General features: G+C 36.9%; 1 protein-coding gene across 1 annotated transcript in view; it reads right to left on the bottom strand.

Moving 5' to 3' along the window:
- LOC144964703 (uncharacterized) overlaps positions 1–20,000 on the bottom strand; it is a gene marked incomplete in the record, with an annotated part of 278,871 nt that overhangs the window by 214,274 nt on the left and 44,597 nt on the right. The window contains 2 exon segments of the mRNA XM_078899236.1: positions 4,683–4,878; positions 16,858–17,163. Of these exon segments, the coding sequence (XP_078755362.1) occupies positions 4,683–4,878; positions 16,858–17,163 (502 nt within the window).

Genomic DNA, 20,000 nt, shown 5'->3' with positions numbered 1-20,000 from the left:
TATCACTGTTAACAAATCAGCGAAGCCAACTGAATACAGGCAGGCTAACACTGTCCAATTGAAACTGTTTTGATGTTATTCGTATGCCTAATTAATCGTATTGTTGTGTAACGTTATACAAGAAGTGGGGAGGTAGGGAATGAGGGGGGGAGGGAGGGAGGCAAAAAATGGGGAGGTAGGGAATGAGGGAGGGAGGGGGGGGGGAGGGAAAAGGTATTTAACCAATACGGAGGGGACACGGATTGAAGATTTGTAAGAGCAGTGGCAAAAAAAATGGAGTCTTTAAGATAATAGACGGATAGAATGAAGAGAGAAAAAATTTAAACAAAAATAAAAAATAATAAACAAAAACAAACAAAAAACAAAGAAACAAACAAACAAAATAACAAAAACACACAACAACAAAAACAAATTTTAATAAAACGGAAACATGAATCGTCCTACATATTAAGCGCTTTGAGCACGTTTAATGGATATTGCCCTGTATAAAAGACGGTCAAGAAGCTCAAAGAGACAGTGGATACTACTAGACTGCGATTGAGAAATTATATAAATACTAGGGTAGAAGAAAATTAAGAGAGAGAGAGAGAGAGAGAGAGAGAGAGAGAGAGAGAGAGAGAGGGAGAGAGAGAGAGAGAGAGAGAGAGAGAGAGAGAGAGAGAATGAATGAATGAATGAATGGATGAAGAAGAAACAAAAATCCAAAATTGAGCAACAAAGATAAATATTATGAAACAAACACACACAAGACACAAATACACACATCGATTGTGAGGTAGATTATATATATATATATATATATATATATATATATATATATATATATATATATATATATATATATAATGAGAGAGAGAAAGAGAGAGAGAGAGAGAGAGAGAGAGAGAGAGAGAGAGAGAGAGAGAGAGAGAGGGTGGGGGAGAGAATAGGAGAGAAATGGGGATAATGTGGGATGGAATTGCATGTCAGTGAGTTGGTATACCCGTCACTCCCTGAGTTCCAAATGGAGCCAGCTATTTAACCGAAAAAGCAACTGTTCGTGTTGAGCGGAAATAAATCTTGAGCTTCCGGTAGAAAAGTTCGTACGTCACGCATTTAAAAATAAAACTGCAATTGAGGAAAGAGGAGAAAATTGTACCCAGCAAATATCGCTAAAAGGATTTTTCTCTGAGAAATGAAGTACAAAACAAAACAAAAAACGAATATATTAACCCCACCCACAACATATACACACACACGCGCACACACACACACACACACACACACGCGCGCGCGCGCGCACGCACACACATCCAAACCCCTAAAAATGACAAATCTCTATCAATAAAAGAAATTATTGTTGGTATCAACATTGTTCCGAACAACCAATGTAATTTTTTTATCATCGAGCACATCTTAATAGGAAGAAAATCTGCTAGGTCGCAATACAATACTCAGTCCTTTTTGACGTTTGACTTTCATTGCGAGTATAATTTACTCTACGCAATTCTAGCATATCCACTACAAAAATTGATGAGGTACTTTTTAATTTCTCTTGATACTATCAAGTAATAATAATCTCATTAACAACAAAAACTGAAGACGTAAATTTAAATCTCCTTTGATACTATCAAGTAATGATAATCTTACTAATCTATTCTTTTTTTTAAAAAATAGGGTTGGAGATCAACATTGTTCCGTAAAGCCAATGTTAAATTGTTATCATCGAGCACAGAATTACTAGCAAATCTAAAAATACAATACAGTAGTATAATAAGTACAATAGATGACCACCTGTTCCTTATAGCCTGGATTTCTCCACACATATTATTGAGGGTTTTCCACTAGTGTACAAAAAAAAAAAAAGCAAAAGAAAGAACAATTTCAACAAAACCGACGTGTGGTCACAAGTCAAACAAACCAAATTTTCATCGTTTTATTTTCATTGTTTCAATGGCAATACTCTCAATCATTGCAAAATATTGCCTGACAGAACTGCGAGTATACGATAGATTTACCCCCCCCCCCCCCCCCCCCCCCCCCCCAACCTGAATAGCCATTGAAATATAACACAGACAAAAGCACGAGACACTGCATTGTTCCTCTTGATCAGGCTAAAAAATAAGAAGTCTGTTTTTCTGTTAAGAGATTTAATAGCGCTTGCGGCACACTTCATAATATAACCAGTTAAAAGGGAAGATGGTAGAAGGGTCAAACCCTTATCGATCTGGCAGTTTTCCAGCGTTTACAAGGGCGCGAGATTAAAAAGAAGAAAATGAGGCCAAGGGGATTAATTCAAACAGAGCAGAAGTAGGTCCAGAGAGCAATCTAACCGTGTACCTAGTCTGAGACCATCTCAGAAAGTCCCATCCTGACGGAGGCACAAGATCCTCGCTAAAAAATATTTAACTCCTTGTCTCCACTTGACGATTAAAGTGGCCACTGTTATAAAATGACGTTCATGTTTTGTAAATTTAAGAATGAAAGTCGATCTCACCCTACAGAGAATGAAAAATTGCTAAAGGGAAAAGACATAAAAGCTTTTTCTTCTTTTGAAAAAAAAAAAGAGTCTGAATTTCATGAGGGGAAATAATATGTATCCATCTGATATGAACGATTACAGCCGTACACGGACACATTACGTATATATATATATATATATATATATATATATATATATATATATATATATATATATATATATATATATATATATATATATATACTAGTAAAAAGCCCGCAATTTCGCGGGGAAAGAACTATTTTCATTCGATACTGTACTCACCATCATTTAATGAGGGCAGATTGGTAAACAACGTTGTCTGTGTAATTTGGTATATCTTCGGTTGATTTTTCTGTGTGGCCCAATAATATACTTAATAATATATTCCCTCAACTAACCCCAAGAAAAAAAATAAACCTCGTACCTTTAATTAACCCCAATAGGAAAAACAAACACCCTAGCACTTTAATAATACTTATGACTAACCCTAATAGAAAAAAAAAAATCATCCGATCTCGAGCTAACCCTAATAGAAAAAAATCATGACAAATTGAATAAATAAACGCCTGACAAAAGATCAAAGGTGAAAATACAAATTTAAAGAATACTGGGGATGTAGGAGCTTTCGGAATGTCTCCCCTTTACTTAACTTATGGAAAAACAAACTTCCTAGCACCTTTAATAAGACTTATGACTAACCTCTCGAGCTAACCCTAATAGAAAAAAAAACAACTCTCGGACTGCTTTGCACTACCTTTCAATATTTAACAAATCAAAAAGGCGGCTGAAAATCAAAACAATGGTCAAATTAAGAAATTTTAAACTTTCACAAATCTATCAAGGTTTGTTCTAGAGTTTTTAAAATACTTCTAGATATAATGACAAATTGAATAATTAAATGCCTGAAAAAATATCAAAGGTGAAAATACAAATTTAAAGAATACTGGGGATGTAGGAGCTTTCGGAATGTCTCCCCTTTACTTAACTTATGGAAAAACAAACATCCTAGCACCTTTACTAAGACTTATGACTAACCTTAATAGAAAAAGAAATATCCTCGATCTCGAGCTAACCCTAAAAGTAAAAAAGAATCAAAACTGATCACCGCTAAATCAACAACAAAACGGAAGTAATAATAATACTTGATATCATAAATAGATGACGCAATTGACAACTTTTTACAGTGTCAAAATTAGTTGATTTTGGGAGCCAGGTGTCGTCGGTACATATTTTATGATATTATCTGTTTGACTCAACGAACTTTCAAACTGACTTTAAATTATAAAAGGAAATCAAGTTATCTGTTTATCTATCTGTAAAAAATACATTTCCAATTTTCAAATCTTTCAGTAGAGTTGTGCGCCGTATCAATTTTTTTATTGACTCAAATAAGCACAATGTTCTCCACAATGCTATATTTTTTAAAGAAAGGATTAATGGCCAAAATCTATAAATACAAATTTAGAAGACCCCAGACGTGTCCAACATTCTTAATTAAACTTTAAAGTTTTTGAAAAGTTAAAGTTTAAAGATTTTTTTTTAAACACCCAAATTTGGCAAGATTCCAATTTATAATCTGCAAACATCGATAAATCCGTATAAGTGGTAGGTCTCGCAGGAATATCTGAAGACGTGTTATGAAACAGTACCAGAAAAAGCAGAAAGAAAGGTACAAGAGAAAAACAAAACTGGGGCAGTCAGAGCAGGCGTTGTTTTGTTTGTTTTTTGTGTGGGATTTTTCTTTTCTATTTTTGTATACATCTTTTCTGACCTTTATCTTAAACCTGTGCCTGATCCCTAATTTGTCTCACGTTCCAATAAAATGAAAGAGGAAGGGGGGGGGGGATGAAACGAGAAGAATCTTTTTAAATTATGTAAGTATAGGCAAACGAAAGAAGACACCATTAAGATTATCATCAACGTGTCAAAAAGACAGACTTAATTCAAAGTTTTGTTTTGTTTTTTATTTTGGGCTTGATTTTCTTTTTGGTTAGTTTTTGGCTTGCTTTTTGTTTTGTTTTTTGTTTTTTTGTTTTTGTTGTTTTTTTCTTTGTTTGGTTTTTGTTTTTTTTTTTTTTTGTTTTCTTTTTTTTTTTTTTTTTTTTTTTTTGACATTTATTAACAGAAACTGAAAATTTTCTAGCGGGAACTGGTGCAAGATGAGAATTTTAGCACAAGGGCTAAAAGAAATTCTACTTACCCAGATAACATCTCGGCTAGGTCGTGGAATCCGTTCTGTTGAGCAATAACGTAAGGCAATTCTCCGTGACGATTGGGCAAACGAAGAGCGTCCTCGGCACCCGGTTGTTGGAGAAGGAACTGGGCTACCTGCACTAGGCCCAGCCTTGCACAGAAATGGAGAAGCGTCTCTCGTTCTTCACAATGGGTATCCGTAACTGGAATAGGGGGAAAAAATGATCATATTATTACACTTCAGTATGCTAAAAGAAAACACCTTTGACATATTCGCTTATTTATTTGTTTTGGTGGGTTTTACGGCGCTTACAACACTTTTCGGCCATTCCACAGCTAATTAAAAAGAAGATGAGGGAATAGCCAAAAGATTTAGATCTAGTACGTGAGAAAACCGCAAGAGTCAGGGGCCTTACTAAACACATATCAGAAGTAGATACTGGAGCAATACATCTTTGTAGCCAATCTGAAACGTTCTAAAAGTCCAAAACGTGCACCAATACAGGCTCTCCAACAAGAGGAATACACTCAGACGGTTTCTTGATGAACATAATAATAAAACATAACGACGACATTCTGTTTAATTAGTGTATTTGTGTGTGTGTGTGTGTGTGTGTGTGTGTGTGTATGTATGTATGTATGTATGTGCGCGCATGTGTGTGAGGTTAAGTTTAGTTTGTTTTTGTTTTGTTTTGTTTTGTTTTTTGTCTGTTTTATTTCAAAGGAATTTATCAGCGACACTTTTTGACCAAATAAAGCAAGAAAAAGGAAAATATAATACAAGTAGCCGACACGCTCAAATTGTAAAATGAAATAAGGTAACATTTGTACACTTTTGCGTTTGGAAGTTAAAACGAATTTCCAATGCTGCTGCGCGACCTTGGGAGCGCACATTTGGGACGAGTTCAAAATTTTAAACGTAGAAATTCAAGAATCTTACTATTACACCCCTCCAAGAATCTCACCTATATCACTTCTTACCAAAATGAATTCCTTCTCTTTCTTTGCTGGGGTTGGTTCTCGAATTTAAAGATTTGACATGAAGAAATATCATTGTGGTCAGAATACCTTTATACGTCAAAATCTATCTTAGCATAAAACCCGATGCTTGGGTGAGATAAAATTTCTTGAACAGCTACGTTTTTAAACAAAGGAAAGAAGGGCGACTCATAATTTTATTTGCTACTAATGCTCTCGTCAAATCAGGTTTTCCCCCCCAAACCAAAGGGGGAATAAAAAAGGTGGATAGCTTAATTTGCACACCCTGATTAGAAAATTCGCGGGGTTTGTTAGCCAGCCTCGTTTGGTCGCCACAGCAGTCGAGAGTAGAGGGGTGCATGATCGGTACTAAGTTTGAAAGCTATATTTTAGTGTGACTGGATAGATCAGTCGGTTGTGGGCCTGGCGGAGGGTGTCGTGTCAATTGGATCCTGAGTTTGGCACTGACCCCGTGATTTTTTATTCTATGTTTTCATTTGGTACTTCTCCATATCCTATTTTTCTCACCAAAGGAATATAGTAAAATGCACTTACTCGTTCTATATGAATGGGGTTTCCCCCAAACCAAAGGGGTAGAGTAAAAATGCATTTGCTCGTTTTTGTTTTTTAATTTCATTCTTTGCAAATGTATTGGCAATGTATGTAGGTATTTCCTATGAATACCTTAATGCGTATACACCTTGAAAAGTGTGTCAATACAAAAAGACGGGCTAAGAATAGTCTAATGAAAAAACAATAAAGCAATCTAACCGTAAGTCTGGACTATTTAAAAGTCTTATTCCAACGGAAAATCACTATCCCGTAAAAAGGGAATGATAACAAAATACTAAATAATATGACAAATTCATCTATTCAGAACGATAAGTTTGAAATCCCTTTCAAAACGACTGTTGGCAAAATGGCGGAAGGGAAGGTAGGAGCAGATTCCAAAAATATTGATAATGTAAAATTTAAGGCGGGGCAGGTGGGGGGGGGGGTATTTGTTGCTGTGCGCTTCGCTAAGAAACTCACAACATTGCCATCCGGAAATATAACAGACCAACACACAATACAATGTATAACATTGAACGTTTATAGTCTGATTAATACAGTTTAGTGAGAATTACTCATAAATATGGATGGCAAAAACAGAAAAAAAATAATTTTAAAAATAAATAAAACTAAAACAAACAAACAAACAAAAACAAACAAAAACAAAAATAATAATAATAATAATAATAAGAAGAAGAAGAAGAAGAAGAAGAAGAAGAAGAAGAAGAAGAAGAAGAAGAAGAAGAAGAAGAAGAAGAAGAAGAAGAAGAAGAAGAAGAAGAAGAATAATAATAATAATAATAATAATAATAATAAAGAGCTGATTGACGTCTCTAAAATAGAAATTTGAAGGACGAGTTTTCTGGCCAAACTTTAAAAAACGCGTTTTGTTTTGTTTTGTTTTGTTTTTTTTTTTTTTTGTCTTTTTTTTCAGAGTACGGCGTTTAAATGGTTAATCAGTAAGGCATACCAAACCAACCTTGGCCCGCGGCTATTTTGAAGATACGGACAAGGCAATCCGATGAAATGCCGACACACACGATTAGGGAGATGGGTCATCTGTTGTTTGTTATTGGTTGTTGTTGTTGTTGTGGTGGTGGTAGCAGTGGTTGTTGTTGTTATCGCCGTCATTACATCCCATGTACCGATTAAAAAGTTGGGTCATCGAATCGGTTCCTAGATTATTTATCTGGAGTTTGAATTCTTAATTTTTCCTCTTACCTCGAAGTTTGGTAGGCGCTTTTTCTGATATTCCAATATATATTGACTACAAAATCATAACTTCTAAAATATCACTTCAACGGTGGAAAGTATGTTCATGCCCATTGTTTTGTTTGTCTTTCTATTTGTTTTTTTTTTTTTGTTTTTTTTTTTTTTGGGTGGGGGAAGGGTCTTTGTTTTATTGTTTTTGGGTTTGTTTTTTTTTGTCTTGGTTTTGTTTTGTGTGTTATTATAGTCTTAGGGTTTGTTTTGTTTTGTTTTTTTTTTGTTTTTTTGGTGTTTGTTAGTTTTTTGTTTGTTTGTTCTGTTGATGTTTCTTTTTGTTTGTTGTTGTATATGTTTTTTGTAGGGGCTTTTTTTTTTTTTTTTTGGGGGGGGGGGGGGGGCATTTCTAAGCACGGATTTAAACTGTGAAAACAGTGTCTAAGCAACCAAACTCTCTTTTCAACAAGATTTTTGAATCAAAAACGTCTATGCAGTTCTCTAGCTGGAGCCAAAAATTCCTAATTCTACAAATTTTTCATAGCACTAGGCAGGTCTGCGTTTTATATAGAAGCCACTTAGTTAAGACATTAGCCCACCGTACACTCTAGTGTGCTATGGTAAAGACCCATGGTAGTTCTGCGGGGTCGACATAGATAGGCCCCTTTAATTGTGAGGCTAGTCGTTGCTCTATCACCTGAGCAATCAGAGACCCCCCACCCCACCAATCCACTCCACATTGCACTAATTACCAAATAAAATAATGGTGAGTAGAGAGGAGTTCGGCCTGGCAGTAAAAGGGTTAATAGCATGTTTACAATCGAGAGAAATCTATTTGAAGAACAAGAGACCGTGATTGGAATTCCTGAAATAGGATACGTGGGAGGGGGCGAAGTCAGTTGGAAATAATGCATTAGGGAATCCTGTTTGGATAAGGGGAATAAAGGGTCTCTGAGGACACGATTATAACAATGGGTAGCTGGACTCCACTGTCGCACTGTGACATAAAATATAGATCTAAGAACAACAACAACAATACTACTACTACTACTACTACTACTACTACTACTACTACTACTACTACTACTACTACTACTACTACTACTACTACTACTAATAATAATAATAATAATAATAATATAGTAACAAAAAAGATAATAATAATAATGATGATGATGATGATGATGATGATGATGATGATGATGATGATAATAATAATAACAAAAGTGATAATTATAATGATATTGATAATGATAATGATGATGATGATGATGATGATGATGATGATGATGATGATGATGATGATGATGATGATGATAATGATGATGATCATATAATAATAATAATAATAATAATATAATAATAATAATAATAATAATGATAATAATAATAATAATAATAATAATAATAATAATAATAATAATAATAATAATAATAATAATAATAATAATAATAATAATAATAATAATAATAATAATCACATTGCTGTGGTGGTTACATTTATCACATTCTTTTTCCTCCACACTTTATGCAGCCGTCAAATGCCGTAAAATATTTTGGCGAGAGTCTGTTGTTAAAACTGAATTGAATTGAATTGAATCTTAACATGTCAACACTGTCAGAACTCTCAGACTTTCAAAAGGTGACTAATTTAAATGGAGACCAGAAATAGAACCTAACTGCAATATACCCGGACTGCCATTCAGCTTAGTGGTACACAATCCGTCCCAAGGCAGACAAAGCCATATGATTAAAATATGTCAATAACTCTACAAACAAACCATATATATATAAAATATAAGAAGGGAAAAAATCACTTGGGGGGGGGGGGGGGGGGATATCAACCTCATCCCGCAAGAGATATAATTTGACTGCTGTCGTCTCGGCGAATGACCCATGCCAGAGCTAGAGCAATCCTGATAGGTCTCCTGAGATGGGGACTGAAAACAGCAACAGGTGGGAGGAGGACGGCAGAGGGAGGGGGGGGGGAGAGTAGAGAGAGAGAGAGAGAGAGAGAGAGAGAGAGAGAGAGAGATAAATAAACAAGTGTATGGGGGGGGGGGGGGGGGTTGTAGAGACAACAAGAGGTGACCTTCCACGATCCCAATGAGAAGTCATGGGACCCCACTCAGATGGAATTAATCCATTACAGAATCTTGTTTGGATAGGGGAACAAGGGGTCTCTGAGTACACATTGTAACAATAGATATCTGAAATAGCATGGAATTGTGTGTTTGTACTTAACTATAGATGGAACGTGTTCCAATCAAATGCTCAACAAATGTGACTGGCAATACAATAACAAATGCTTGAACAAATGGAAGGGGAGAGGGAAGGGGAGGGGAGGGAAAAGGGGGGGGGGCAGTGTGTCACGTCGATTATTACCCTGGAAATAACGGATTCGGGTCCTACCCGACAATTTATGTGGCCTTGAGTAAATCACCACACATTAGCTCACTTTAAGGGCTGCGTTGCGACTGACGCCAGGGATATTTCAGTCTCCCATTGAAATCTACCCAAAAGATACGTTTCCCCATGGAGTTGGATAAAGGGAATCATATTTATTTTGTTTCTAAAAACATTCCACGTGTATGTGACATAAACTATATTATTCTATCCCTCACACTAAAATAGTCATGGTATCAAGTTTCCAATAATAATTTGTGACGTTAGATAATCAAGCATTAAATTTCACTCAAATTAGATTTCTTTTAAAAAAGGAATTTCATTTAAGTATTTTTGTAAATGTCTTTTAATCAAAGATAACGAAATCAGAATCGATTGAGGGGTAGGATAAAATATTTCTTACATTCTTCCGTTTTGGAATTTGAACTTTGCTCTCGATGCAAATTTCACGTCCGAAAATCCGTAAAGCAAGAGTGTAAGAATCATATAATACATTAAGGCACAATAAAAAAGTGCACCCTATACAAGCGTTTTAACTAAATCAACGTGAGTGGTAACCTAATTAAAACAAAACTAAAAACAAGGTCCCAGAACTGAACCCTGTGGTACACCAGAAGATAGGGGACAAGAAGAAGAAGAAAAGTCATGTCGATTTACAGATACCGACTGACTTCTGTAAGAGAGGTAAGAAGAAAACCAGTCAAGAACAGTATCCCCGAATCTGTATAGTGTCTTAAGTCTGTCAATAAAAAGAGTATGGTCTATTGTATCAAAAGCAGCAGTAAGGTCGAGTAGTATGATAACAACAGCATCATTTTTCCGACATAAATGGTTTATGATATCACTGTGAATTGTAATAAGAGCTGTTTCAGTGATGTGAAGGGGGCGATAAGCAGACTGAAATTTAGAGAATAATGTGTGTTCAATCAAAAACGTGTTAACCCTAAAAGCAACAATTTTCTCAATTAGTTTAGACATGAGGGTGAGATTCGAGACTGGTCGATAATTATTTGGGTCTTCTTTGTCAAGACTGGGTTTCTTTAATATGGGATTGACAATGTTTAAGGTTATTAGATACTTCACCAAAAAACAAACTAGCATTTACAACATGGGTGAAAACAGGAACCAAAATACTAATACTAGAAAGAACAAGCCATGAAGGAGTTGGATCTATTGGGCTTAAGAGCATTGTTTGAGAGCATTGTTTCAGCACGGACAGTACTTCCGTTTCAGTGGCAAGCTCAAATTCGTCAAATGCTACTCGGACTGGAAGTGCACTAGTTTCCTTCACTAGTGTTTTAATTGTTTCCTCTGTTCAACCCATTCCGAATTCCTGATATTTTATCTCTAATAAGTGTAGAGAGAAACTAAGAATGGGTGGGTGACTGGATGGATGGATGGATTGATTGGTAGACAGATAGATAGATAAGACAGAAAGGCTGACAAACATACAGAGAGAGGAGGGAAGAGAGAGAGAAGAGGGGGGGGGGGGGGGGGGGCCGCGACCATTACCTTAATAAATATCCTTATTGAAATCATACATATACGCATGTATCATCAATCCTATTTTGGTCTTATCAAAAATGAAGTTCAAATGAATTTTTTGGACAAACATCATCAAAGGGCTCAACGACGCCTTAAGAAAACTTTTAAGATCCAATGCACTTATTAGGAAGTATGAGGACGTCTTTTATCGATCCATTCAAAAGAGAGAAATCCCACTGTAAGCAAATACAAAAATGTCTGTGTCAAATGACACGGTCACACAGTAATCCATGATTTTACTTCACACCGTTAGGACTTCATACCGAACCATTAAATGTGAAATACGAAATAAAATATTCACGAACCAAATACCCCAGTAAGACAATGTGTTTTATGAATGTGGGCGCAGGGAGGGGGGGGGGGGGGGTTAACGGATGAACTGGTCTGATTCACGCTGATTGGACACAATGACCCTCCGGTGCACAACAGACAACCCTCTCCCCTCTCTTTCTTTCTTTCTTTCTAAATATTCCTCTCTCTCTCTCTCTCTCTCTCTCTCTCTCTCTCTCTCTCTCTCTCTCTCTCTCTCTCTCTCTCTCTCTCTCTCTCTCTCTAACCTCATTTATCTTTCAATCTATCCATAAATTCATCCTATTCACCAGCCTCGTCTCCGCTGCACACTTGGATTTTTTTAAAAATCGCAGTTCACAAGAGCATATTAGTAGATAAGGTATCCATTCTTATAAATGATAAGTTTGTCCTAAGAAGATTTAAGTAACAATTGGTTGTTCATTATCCATGGATTTGTCAAATAGATTGATACAGCAAGGTCTGCTACTGAAGCCCCTTCCATCCATCTATCCATCCCTCCCTCCCTCCCTCCCTCCTCCCTCCCTCCTTCCCTCCCTCCATCCATCCATCCATCTATCTATCTATCTATCTATCTATCTATCTATCTATCTATCTATCTATCTATCTATCTATCTATCTATCTATCTATCTATCTATCTATCTATCTATCTATCTATCTATCTATCTATCTATCTATCTATCTATCTATCTATCTATCTATCTATCTATCTATCTATCTATCTATCTGTCTATACCTATATCTATCTATATATCTACCTCTCTATCTATCTATCTATCTACTATCTATCTTTCTATCTATATCTATCTATATCAGGTGAGAGAAAAAAATGGAAAAGTTAAGAAGCCTGTAACCGCAGGACCACAACTGATGTAAGTCTGAAATGTCACCATAATCGAACCAATTTATAGAACTCTAAGTACACAAAAAAAAAAAAAAAATCGAGAAAGATTTATTTGACTATTGTTTTAACAGATACACCTCAAATTTGGCATATCGAAGATTTTGACATAATTCTCAAATGTTGACGTGATCTGTCGATCCCCCATTTTGCTTTATGCGTAGCATTTTTTTTCATGATCCAATTATTTATTTTCTTATTTCTTAGATAATGATCCGATTCCATGAACCTTGAATTGACTCTTTTAGCTCTGCTTTTGTGTAAAACGCTCAATGGTCCTTATACGTACACTGTTTGACACAATTGTACATATTATGCTGTAGTCAGGACTCATTGGAGATCATTTAATCTTTAGAAATAAATCAAAATATGATTTCTGCGTCGTATTGAAAATTGTGTAACATTGTAAAAAGGAAAACGTATTCCAGAACTATCCTAATAGACCATTTGGTTTTTAACGAGTCAGGGTAACTTTCTACACCAGTAACACCACGCTGCTAAAAACAAGACGCAAGTTTGGAAACTTTCGATATCGCCATTTTTATACGACTTTGGTATAACCAGCACAGATTTTTCTTAACCAATCATCGATTTTTAATCAAACTTAAGTTGCTTGCAAATTTTCCACGGTTTCTGATTTCGTCTTCGAACTGAAACAGCGTCAATTTTTTCCATTTTTTTTCTCACTCCCTCCCTCTCCACACCCCCGCTACTTCCGCTAGGCAGCTGTTAATCAGCACCGCCGTGCCCTCACCACCTGATGCCAGAAATGATCGTTAGCATGACAGTCAAAAATGACAACTGCACATCCGATTTGCTGCATCCGCCTGTCAATTGGGAAACACCAGACCTCAACACTAAACTGGCCTCGCCTTTATTAATTTAATACTTCCAGTGTTATTTTGTTATCAACCCTCTTCAGGTGTGAATGAGTAACTGCGTGTAAGAAGTAGGAGTGAAGGATATTAATAGAAGTGAGACTACCTGCACAAATGTGTCCTGTATAAAATGAAAAATCGATTCTACACAATTTGCTGGTTGGGGGGAGCGGCGGGGGGGGGGGGGGGGGGGGGGGAGGGTAATATCAGTGTTAAGCGCTATGAGTATGGTAAAACCTTGAAACGCCTATAATGTATATTATGTGTATGAATTGTCTGATCTTTACACCTGGAGCTGTCAGTTCAGTTAACATTGACCATTTTATCGTCGTGAGCGTGCGTACTTATATTATTGATATCATCATCATCATCATCATCATCATCATCATCATCATCATCATCATCATCATCATCATATCCAACATCACTATTACCAAATTGCCATCTGTAATCCCCAAAAGAAAGAAGGGAAAAGAATCTTTTATCCGCTACAAAATATTATGGCAAAATAAGGAAAGAGTCACAGTGACACTAGAAAGAGTTAATATGACATCCCCTGACGAGGTCGATACGCATGTCTGGGTCACGGGTCAGGGGTCAAACCATTGGAATGAATTCCTATCCTCGCTAACTACATGCAGTGGCCGTGCATTGATTTAGGCCCGATTACCATTATCACCCAGACGACCAGTCATCTTTTCACGGTCACATAGAATTTCTTGCCTATAAATTCTCAAATTACGATCAAACTTCCATACGTTTGTTTGATTGTTGTTGGGTTTTTTGGTTTTTTATTTTGATTTATTTTTTTGTTTTTTTGTTTTTGTTTTCTTTTTTTTCTTTTTTTTTTCTTTTTTTTTTTTTTTTTTTTTTGGGGGGGGGGGGGGGGGGGGGGGTTACAGCGCTTGCGACACACTAAGGATCATAACAGCGCCAATAAAAAGTAAGAAAATAGGATAGTAGAAATATTATGAATTCACACAAGACAAGTAAGACAAAAGGGAAAGGTACAAACAGGGAACAGATGTAGATTCCAAGAGCATATTATCACTATGCATAGCTTGAGATCACCTAAAATAGTCTCATCCAGACTCAAGCACAGGATCACACTAAGAGGAACACACTCGCATGCTTACATTACACTTTCAAAACAAGAAATATAACAACACGTTACAGAGAGATGATTTACAAGGGAAAAAATCATATCATCTCCCAAAACCCTCTACATTTGACTATCCCTTTATCTCTCACAGCCAAGGACTCCGACAAGGGAAGGGACAACTGCCAAAAAGCAAGTTGGAAAACAGTTATAGGGGTATGGAAGACACAGTAAGTGACCTCCCTGTCCACCATGGGAAGTCGGGAATTCCACCCAGAAACCCCTATACGGGACCCAATACCCAAAACGGTGTTATGTCGGGGTGGTACACATGCCAATAGGGGGTGGAGGATTTTAGTTTTTGTCACTTTAGGAAATTATATGAATTTTACCAAGGATAAATCTTGGCCCCAGACCAATATATATTTATTTGCAGGTCTGATATCCCAAATTGTTATAGGCCCGCTGTTGTAATGAAAAGACGCTCAAACCAACGCAAGATATTGTCCATTAGAACAATGTTAAATCAAGCACATCATTGCGTTCAGTTATCAGACCTGCAAATATGTGCACGTCGGCCCAAGAACTATGCGATGGACTAGCGTCATATCAAAAGGGTAGCAAGCGATTGCTATTGTCCGTTTCACGCTATAGAAACCGGGATGAACTCCGACTCTATGGACCTTATGGCTCTGAAGGACAACTGGGCCCAATTGCTTTATTAATCTTATCATACGATTATTAAACTTTTAGAGTCTAAATTACCCCTGCATAATAATACCGCCATTATAGCAATGCGACCGGCGCTTCATCTGAAGCCCGCGACGCACCGTTAAACTATGGAAATGGTATGATATCGTGGTGCTATCAGGTTTACACGAAAATCGAATCTCGCTGATAAAAGGTTAAAATAACTGCAGACACAATGCATAGTCGTGATTTATCAGAGACCCAATCAAGATTACTCCATTAGTTTTCACTGATGTACTCTTATCCTATGGTAAGAAATAAAGGGGAAGAGACAATGAGTTTTGTGGCCCGTGCGATGACCCATAATAATAGGCATCGACTATGTAAATCGTATAGATTACTATCTAAATTCCCCTATACAAGAACAGTCTTAAAACAAAGAATAAAAATATCATGGTATCCGGCAGCCAAATTTAGGACCATATAGGTAAGGCAACCGCCGCCTGACTGAGCATGAGAGAAAGAGAGGTTAGCAAGCGATCGCACTAAGAGCTGAGCCATCTGGCCACTCAAGTTGTATTGTGAATGAATTTATATCCAGGTGGACATAATATTAGAAAGTCTGAAAGCCCAACGCAATTATGGGCTTGTTTCAGCATTTCTATTACAACATTGGGAGATAACAATTCGGGTTATCAGACCTGTAAATTAGTACACGTCGATTTAAATCAACCGGACACCAGGGATGGGTGAAACGGTGGTAATGGATACCTTATTGCTCTGGCTTTGTAATCGAATTATATAATAATCGGCCAGTGACATATCATGGGTCCTGTGGTCCTGTGTTCCAGTTCCCATGCGGGGCCTCGCAAAATTGTCTTTGGAAAAGCTTCCTTACTACAATCCTCTCAGCAAAGTAGGTGTAAAATTAGCATCTGACCAATGAAAGGTTTGTGTATGTCGAAAGAAAACCAACAACATAGCTAGCAGTGCTTTACAGGTAAAATGTCTTAAACACTATGAGAGTTGCTGTCTGGCTTGGACCCTTCGTAAAGGACATTCGGAGGATATTGTACTATCTAAAAAGCTCAGAAAAGGGTCCAGAAAAAGTAGAATCACATTATCTCCACCATCGGTTTTAGACATACTGAAATTCTAACCGCCATCAACTCTCCTCAATATGTTCTTGTCACGCAATGCTGCGCGCATGCGCAATTGTGAGTAAAAATTAAATTTGATACAGCACAGTCACTTCACACGCAAAGGGACTGAGAATGAACCGGAAAATGTCGAGAGAGAGAAAAAGAGAGAGAGAGAGAGAGAGAGAGAGAGAGAGAGAGAGAGAGAGAGAGAGAGAGGGAGAGAGAGAGAATAGAGATAGGGATGTAGGGAGGAGAGGGAAATGATAAACTAATATAAACGTAAGATAGACAAGTTAAGGCACGTTCAGTGGAAAGAGAAAACATGCTCCGTACTTATAGGACGTGACATCAATAAACGAAACGAGACAACCTTATTCCTGTAGGTATCCTTGGATTATTGGTGAGATTTAACTCTTATGGAATAATTTTCACTCCAATTTTCAACAACAACAACAACTACAATAAAAATAGTACTTACTGGAATCGCCACCCAGAAGATGCCAACAAGTGGACAGCTCAGCATTCTTCAGAGCGCGGCTGACCCTGGCGTCCAGTGTGCTGAGGACTTCGTTGGAGAGGTCAAAGCGATCACTCTTGATGAGCTCCAAGTTGTCGAGAGCGTGGTCATTGTAAACACTGCTGGTGAGGAATTTGGTCAGGTACACGGTCGTGTCACACTCGTATCGAAATGTTGTGCTCGCAACGTGCTGGTAGCTCCCCGTTGCCGGAGATTCTTGCTCCAGTCGCACGAGGGTTAACTCCACTTCTTCTGCATGGTCGTGACCTGAAAACGAAAAGACAAACAAGTCTTAAAATGGACTACGAAAAAAAAAAATCTAACAAACTTTGAACGGATTTTGTAGAAAAACAAAACAAAACAAAATATCAATGGGGATGGGACCAGGATCAGGTCAAGCAATTTCTTCAGGTCCCATCTTGGACAGATTGTCATTGAGAGTAGCTGATCCGGAGAAGAAAACAGTCTATACAGACGATCTTGGGGATTAAGTTGGCCCCGGTCGCATATATATTTCGTTTCATATTTTGGAAGTTTTACACAGTTTCAAATGAAAAACAAAAGAACGGACACGGTCAATGGCCATGACATTCATAGACATTCATTTGTGCGAGGCCGGGCAAAGAATAGCATATGTCACCTCTCACCAAAAAAAAAATAAATAAATACATCTGCTGCATCTCTTTGGCCACAGCCTGAATATCCCAGTCTAAAATATAGACAGAAAGCCAAACGAGAGAATTCAACAACAAATGTCGCAGAGTGGAAGAGACACCACTTAGTGAAGTCCCAGATTTGAGGGTTTTTGATAAGCTGAAGGTAATCCATCGAAATATGAAAGGCCTAGTATCCTGGCCAAAATTTTAAGTACGAGTTGTTGTTGTTTTGTTTTGTTTTTTATTGGAGAGCAGCAGAAATATCGATCGATTACTAAGACTTTAAAGACATCAAAGAAGCTCCAGATTCGAAACTTTTGGACAAGTTGGGGGTCGCGGGTATCAATAATAATTGATGTCTGAAGTGGTCTGACCAAAAGAAAACAAAAATGTGTCTAAGTATGTCATCAAAGTCTACTTTGATGTGGATGTAAATAATAGGATAGAGAGATTATACCTTAAAAAGAATGAATTAATCGATCCCTCCACAATTCTTCATGAAAATTATTATCTCAAGGATCTGCCTCGAGAAAAGACCGAGATGAGGCAAGCGCAAGCTGCGGTATAATGCCCCAAAATGAGTGATGGCGGCTAAATGGTAGAGCACTCGCTTCACACGCAAAAGGCCCAAGATCGATCCCGGCTGAAGTAGATATTTTCTTTCTGATTCCCCATCCAGATCTGGCGAGAAATACTTTGCGATAGAGAACCGTGCTATCTAAAGGGTAGAACACATTTGTTATTGTCCGTTTCATGCTAAAGAAACCGGGATAAACTCAGGCTCCATGGGCATATAGGCTCTGAAAGACTACTTACTACTATAAATCTGATCCACATGTTTCCTTTTTAATTCTCTGGATTTAGAATTCTTGACAAGTTGGGAGTCTTTTTTTTTTCAAGTGTTTTGTTTGATGGTTTGATTTGCTTTGTTTTGTGTTGTTTTTGATTTTGTATTGTCTTTGTTTGTTTTTTTTCCTGTTGTTTCTTGTTTTTTGTTTTGTTTGGGTTTTTTTTTTTTTTTTTTTTTTTTTTTTTTTTTTTGTACAGAGTCTGGCAGACAGAGACACGGAGAACGAAGAACGAACAACAGACAACAAATCGGGACCATCTTTCATCGATTCCCTTGTCCAAACATCGATGCCACTGCAACTTAACTCATAGCCCCATATAGTTGGGCTTCGATTATACTCGAACGGAGACATGACTACAAATTCACTATATTATCCCTCAATGATAACTACGGCGTCAGCTGCAGTGTAATGTCGCAAAGTCAGCGATGAAGGCTAAGTTTTCTTGCTCAATGAAAAAAAAAAGCAACAGTGGGGCTCAAACCTCAGTCCGAAGCTGAATGTCTTACTCACCCGGCCATCTCACGCCATTACCGTTTCACCAAGAGAGCAGCTACAGCAATGGATTCAACAGATTAATATTACAAGATAGGTAAAGAGTAGCAAGCAATCGCTCTATATTATTATTATCATCATCATCATCATCATCATCATCATCATCATCATCATCATCATCGTCGTCGTCGTCGTCGTCATCATCATCATCATCATTATCAATCATTATCATCATCATCATCATCATCATTATTATTATTATTATTATTATTATTATTATTATTATTATTATTATTATTATTATTATCATTACTACTACTACTACTACTACTACTACTACTACTACTACTACTACTACTACTACTACTACTACTACTACTACTACACCACTACTACTACTACTACTACTACTACTACTACTACTACCACTACTACTACTACTACTACCACTACTACTACCACTACTACCACTACTACTACTACTACTACTACTACTACTACTACTACTACTACTACTACTATCAATCATCCATTGTTATTATTAGCAATATTGTCATTATCATTATCATCATCATCATCATCATTACGATTCAAAACAGAACAAAATACTAAACAAGGAACGTTTCGGTTTCAAAAACCTTGCCCAGCCAACAAGAAAATAATTAAGACAACAATAATTTTTTTTTTAAAGGGTATAAAAAGTCTCCCAGTTAAGCCGGGATAGACAATCGTATAATTCCGCATTGAACTTAGAAAGAGACCTGTACTTTTAAGAACTTGAACAATAATGACAGAAACAGTTTGTGAGAAAACGAATCTAACTGCTGAGGGGTTAAAACGGACCAACGAGAAGTAATGATTTTATAATTTCTTTCCAATACGTAGGAAGAAGGTTTCTATCAAATATTTAAACTTGCCCGACACAAAAGACATCCCGATTAGACATTCTAATTTCGTGCTCTAATGAAATAAAAACAAATTCCAATTATTTCATGACGCCGATGGCCACGCAGTAAACAGGCGTGCAACCAACAATTTTCCTGTGACGTCATATATTTTTCCCCCTTCTTTTACATGCATATTGTTTTAACTAAGAAGGAGAGAG

This window comes from Berghia stephanieae, chromosome 2 (assembly GCF_034508935.2).
Source record: "Berghia stephanieae isolate SIO BIC M18660-M18661 chromosome 2, UCSD_Bste_1.3, whole genome shotgun sequence".
NCBI classification, from domain to species: Eukaryota; Metazoa; Mollusca; class Gastropoda; order Nudibranchia; family Aeolidiidae; genus Berghia; species Berghia stephanieae.
This window is presented reverse-complemented; position numbering and strand designations above follow the sequence as displayed.